General features: G+C 37.5%; 1 protein-coding gene across 1 annotated transcript in view; it reads left to right on the top strand.

Annotated features, from left to right (window-relative positions):
• Positions 1-5,284: 5,284 nt before the first annotated feature.
• The window catches only part of LOC139966556 (uncharacterized), a 39,845-nt gene continuing 39,129 nt past the window's right edge, over positions 5,285-6,000 (top strand). Inside the window, exon 1 of the mRNA XM_071969713.1 lies at positions 5,285-5,701. Coding sequence (XP_071825814.1) covers positions 5,544-5,701 — 158 coding nt within the window. The 5' untranslated portion in view covers positions 5,285-5,543. The remainder of the gene's footprint in view (positions 5,702-6,000) is intronic.

Below are 6,000 nucleotides of genomic sequence, written 5' to 3'. Positions count from 1 at the left end.
GAGAAGATTTTGAAGCAGAGGTGGCTTGATAATGTCCTCTTTAGACTTCATCAAATCTCCAGCGTTGTGTGTAAAGAAACATTAAAATGATATTATGAGGACATTACACCTGTTTGCTTCGAGTTCACTTATGATACAAGCTGTGACAATTCAATTATCCATATCTCGAAAACTCAATGTAGGAATTGAATGTAAATTTCACCAGAATGCTTTATACAGTACACCCTTCTCTTATTACTCAAAACTGAAGTCTGCACCATCCAGTGAATAACTTAATAGCTCCCAAATGGATTAAGATTTCTTCCTTGGCTGCTTGCTTAAGTTGTCTCTATCACATAGATTAGAGATGATGGCTGGGTTTGTGTCTCTTTTTAAGTTTGGTTTATATTCCTTCCCTCTTTTTCTCTCCCCCTCATCAGAGGTGTCAAGCGCCAGAGTTGGGCCCTGGGGAGAGTCATTATGTCACTGTGTTCTTCTTTCACACTCCTCACATTCCCTTTGGTATATAATGAAAATGAGAATGAATTCTTATTTAACCTAAATTTTCCTGTGCCCACTCCATTTTTGCCAGACCTTACCAATTGACCTTGGTACTTGGATTATGAGCTGTTTCCCATCTGACCTATCCCCTTATCAGCCCTTTTCTACCTACCTACATACACTCAATATAATTAAAGACTTGCCCAAAATATTGCCAATTTCACTCAAGTTGTCAAAACTTGAAGGAATTATTTAACTTATATTCTTCTATAGTTGGACTATCCAATGTACTTCATTGAATGTGTTTTTATTATTCACTTTAATGGAAAGGGCATTTGATGGTGGGGAGGGGGAGGGGGCAGCAAGTTTATTTGAATTGCCTTTTCCATTTGTCCTCTAATTGTTTGCTTTTATCCCCTTCCTACTGCCAACCCCTTCCACCCTCAGCCAGTAACATCATTCTTTGCCGATGGGCGTCCCTTCAAACAAGTCTCTACGAATATTCGGGTAAAGCCTATAATTAATAATTTATACATAAAGAACACCATTATTAATATTATAAAAAAGGGTCAATGGTTATTATTAGGTAGGACAGTATTCTATTCACGACCCGAGCAATTCCGTTGATTCCACAAAACAAGGACGGAAACGATACTCGATCAATTTACAACCACAACGGTGTCACTTTTGACCTGCTTTTTCTTTCCGACTATAAAACTAGATATTCTCACGAGGTTCTACCTGGAAAATGTGGTAAAGAAGGGGAAAATATTTAGGAACGATTTTCTAGGAGGACTATTGTGTAATTGTGGTGTTGTAAAAGTCACTTGTGAAATTCACTTCGTAAGAATTTTTCTGTAATTTGTCTTAGTATATCCATGGAGGTAAGTCTGTTTTACCTCCATGGTATATCAGAAAGTAAAAAAAAAAAAAAAAATACATGGTCACAAAATAGTTTACATTCATCATTCAACAAGCATCTCATTGCCAACTTGGAAAGCATTTTCCATCTTTGAGATGTGTTATTGTCTTTATATTTGATGCACCCTCAATTGTGGAGAAAAATGTAATTTGACGGGGGTGTGGGAGGAGGGGGGGGGGGGGTGTCAGAACTGTCCGGAAAATTGCTTTTGATAAATTGTACAGTAGCTTATTTCTTTAAAATTGTGCAAAATAAAAAAAAAGGAGGAGAGTGGGGGGGGGGGGGTCAACTCAAGGAAAATCAACTCACAGGCCACTGATGTTTCGGGAAGTGATCCGTTCGTGACCTCTGGGTTTCTTATGAAGTTTCAAACCTTGGTTAATCGAAGGTCGAGTAGCCATATACATTACCGTGACCTCAAAACCTACACTAGATATAAGATTTCTGCACAATTGACACACATAGACGATCGACATGTGAACAATCTCACTGGATATTGTCGATAGATTATCTAGAATGATAAGCTCTATTGAGTACCCCCAGTGATATATTTCATGTATTATGGGCAAATGTATAACTATTTGCGACAATACATAATGCCAATCAACGGTTCTTTTGTTCAAGTTCCAAGTCTATGTGTGTTATGTGGTGATATGACAGTTTCCCCTCTGCTCAGTTTCAATTTGCTTAAATGATTGTTATTGTTTCAGTGACATTTAATATAAGCTAAATGTTTCATAAAACTTTGTCCGACATGTGTGTGAATAGTTCGAGGGGACACAAACCCAAGCACCCTTTTTAGCTACTATGACAGAGTTCTTTGTGAAGAACAACGAAAACCTGAACAAATCTTATTCCTTTTCTTTCCATATTTTCACGATTAGAATGTTAACAGTAATGACACTGAAACCGATTCCATCATTAAGTCCTGTTAAGAGGTTCACTTTCTACAGTCAGCATTTGCACAGACAGTACAGAATATAAAACATTGTTAAATACTAAAGAAAAACATAAAACAAAACAAATATCTGACTTGATGATGTCATAATTAGACTTGACCAAGTCTTCTGCATTGTGTCCGAAGAAATGTTAAATCTGTTATATCTTCCAAGTGGTATAAGATTTTTCTTAGCCTGTTTGGGGAACTTTGTCATGACGGTGATCTCTATCACAAATACAACTAATGATGGTTGGGTTTGTGTCTCATCTCTGTGATGGGTATGTGGCAGGTGGGAGGGGGGGGGGGCGGTTGGGGCCTGGGGGTGAAGTTGCCCACGACAGTTATCTCTCTCACATAGTCTAATAATGATGGTTGGGTTTATGTCTCATCTCTGTGATGGGTATGAGGCAGGCGGGGGGGGGGGGGGCTGGGGGTGAAGTTGTCCACGACAGTTATCTCTATCACATAGTCTAATAATGATGGTTGGGTTTTTCTCTCCTTTCATGGACATAAACCAGCAATTATGTATATTCAACAGGTGGTAAATCCTATGGGTTTTCTAAGTAAACTCGTCTTGAACAATTTCAAAAGTTCAATAATTTATTTCTTTACACTAATTGTTGATCCCTTCCTTTTATAGTATCTTTTGTCAACCGATACGGTACTTTAAATGAAACCTTCACCAGAGAATTTTGTAAGACCTTAATCGAATGGCTCAGACAAAGCTCCAAAAAGGGTCTGTCTTCATCCCATTGTCATTTAAACCGAATACTTTGCACCGTTTTAACTGTCACATGTATAGGGGACTGATACGACTAAATGAACAACAGCAAACTGCATGTTTGGAAATGCTCACACAACGGTAAAGAGTTTGTTTCCATCGTTTCTATAACTTCCAGTTTAATCTGTTCAATGAACGTTGAACCATAAGCGTATGCGTGATCTTAAGCTATTCAATTGTGTGGGAATAATTTGGAGTATTGCCACCTTCAAACGAATAAATTATTTCCGGAAATTTATTTGTTTTTTGCTTAAGAAAACCATGTGAAAGCACTATTATTTTCAGAAAAGACGCTCTGTAGAAGTACAACTTTGTAAGGAAACTTCAACGCTATCAAAAGTTGAGAAGCCCCTGTCTGTAGTGTGATTTGCAAAACTTCTCATGAGGATCAAATTTAAGGGGGGGGGGGGGATCCAGTACATTCCTAAAGATCTTAAATTACGGAAATAACTCCAAAAAAGTAATATAAATAAGAAGCAATAACTTATTAAAGGTTTATTGACACAGTTTACTTAACCGCATATTGGAATACCGGAAATGGCCCATTGGCAAACTGGGAAGTCCTGAACTTCCTATTTTGTGTTTGCGTTTTATAGAATGAGTGAATAGTTTTTGCGGGGTTATGAGGTCAAAATCATGTCCACAAGTATCAGTGTTACAACTTGTTACTCATGACTAGAGAATCTTATCTCCAAATTTAGGGTAGAAAAAAAACATGGATAAAAAAATGTCTCCTTTTATGAAATCATGAAATTGGTCATAAATTACTGACACCCGGCTTAAAAAAATGATGGTAGCTTCTGCATACAAGAAATCAAATTCAAAATTACAGCTCAAAAGAAGTTTTTTCCGGCAACTTAAGAAACAAAGCAAAGGAAGCAAACAAACAAACAATTAAATAAATAAACAAAACGTCTAACAAACTACTTGCTTCCTTTTAATATTGTGTTGATTTTACAAAGCAGACATATCCCTACATGGTATTTGTTAGTAAACTTGTGGTGCATATAAATGCGTTCCACTGCCCGCTTTTGTAATAATGAACCCGAAGTCTTTAACCCTCACACTGCTGTCCTAAGCACCCAATTGGCAAGTTTTCAAGCGGAATCAAATCTCGGTTCGTTCAAAAAAAACATTGCATGAACCCAATCCTGGTTCAACCGATTCACATGCTATTGTAGGAATACCCCCTTTTTTACGTTTTCGCTTTATTATTGCATGAATGAATATCGAGAAAATATATAGTCGTACTTTTCATAATTCTTGTATATAATGGCCCATGGCCTGCGTTTACAAGCTTTGTATAGCTTTCTGTCGGTTCATCCAAAGCTCGTTCACCTTGTTATTTTGTATTTGATTAAACAATTTTTACAACAAAAAGGAGATTAAATAAAGTTACGAAATCGATCGAAATCGAAAGTCATTTCTGAAGTATGAGAACACTGGTTATTGATCGCACCTGCCATGCCATGATTACGCGTCGCACTTGCGTTACTCCCTTGTGAAACATTGGTTGGCCATTAATGGTTCGAGGAAAATATAACATCAAACAAACATTTACTTGTTAACTTTCTAACATCGTAACAAACTATGCCTGCTAAGAAGGAGCATACTGCAAGAGAAAAAAGGATATGGGATGAAAGGAAATGACACCCCCATGTCTTATATATTTCTGCACAAAAGAAATAGATAAACTGCTCAGAAATATTGGCAATCAAAACAAATTTCTCAAATAAAAGTTTAGCTGAGCTTCTGTAGCGTTGCCGCATACTCTTGTTTTTTAAAGGGCTCAGTCTCCCTGCAGATATGAGTGAAAAACTCATCACATTTCTTAGCCTATGAAAGACACAAAGGGAGCTACTGCACACATACACACAGACCGGGGAAAGGGAGAGGGTATAGGGGGGGGGGGAGGGGGGAGGGAAGAAGAAGAAAAAAAAACATGTTATACTTGACCTGTAACCCGCAGCATTTGTCGGTTTTATTCGGAAGAACAATATCGATGAAAGAAAAAAAACATATAGCATAGATAGTATCGATAAAACTAAATTGTGTGTATATTCTGTGGGTGCTTCCGCTTCCCTATTACATCCTGTAGATGTGACGCAGCGTTGGACATCAAATTTGAAGCAAAAAAAAAGTTACCGTAGTTAAGTGTAATCCAATATTCACAGTTAATTGCGGCGGAAAATTTTATCGAAAGAATGGTTTATATAACTGCGTAATATTGCGCAATAAATATTTACCAGCACATCCTCTCTAGATGATGAACCATATTGGAATATAGGCCTACTATATATACTCGCGTTAAGCATCATTCAATGATTTGGTAAGCCGACTGATTAGGGCAGCCTACTGCAATCGCGTGTTCACACAAATAGATTTATAAAGAGGATAAAAAAATATATCGCCAGGTATACATGACATGTATAGACATATCTAAGGAATTCATAATGACTACCAAACTTATCATTTTTGGGATATATTTCTTCTCGGCCCTCCTTGGTTTAACTCTATTTTCACCAGCGGTGAAAGGCCTCCAACTTCACGAAGACAATGTCTGTATGAGAAAGGAGAGGTAAGTGTATTTCAAGCAGTTGTTTTATAGAACCCAGTGGAGTATCCTGGATATTTTAAGGGAGAGAGAGACTAGAGGGAAGGGGTGGGGTGGGGTGGGAGAGTGGCGCAGGTGCTGGTGGACATCAATCAGCTAGAGCAAAAGGACTTTATTTCGGCGGAGTTTCTCCTCCCATTCGATCAATTTTTGTTCATATTAGGGGTACTAAGACGAAAATTGCTGCTATACATTGTAATGCATTTTTTTTTAAAGTACTGGGTACCTTATAAGTATAGGATCATATAAATTATATTAAAGTT

This window comes from Apostichopus japonicus, chromosome 4, assembly GCF_037975245.1.
Source record: "Apostichopus japonicus isolate 1M-3 chromosome 4, ASM3797524v1, whole genome shotgun sequence".
Taxonomy (NCBI): Eukaryota; Metazoa; Echinodermata; class Holothuroidea; order Aspidochirotida; family Stichopodidae; genus Apostichopus; species Apostichopus japonicus.
The sequence above is the reverse complement of the archived record's forward strand: the minus strand, read 5'-3'. Positions and strand labels throughout refer to the sequence as shown.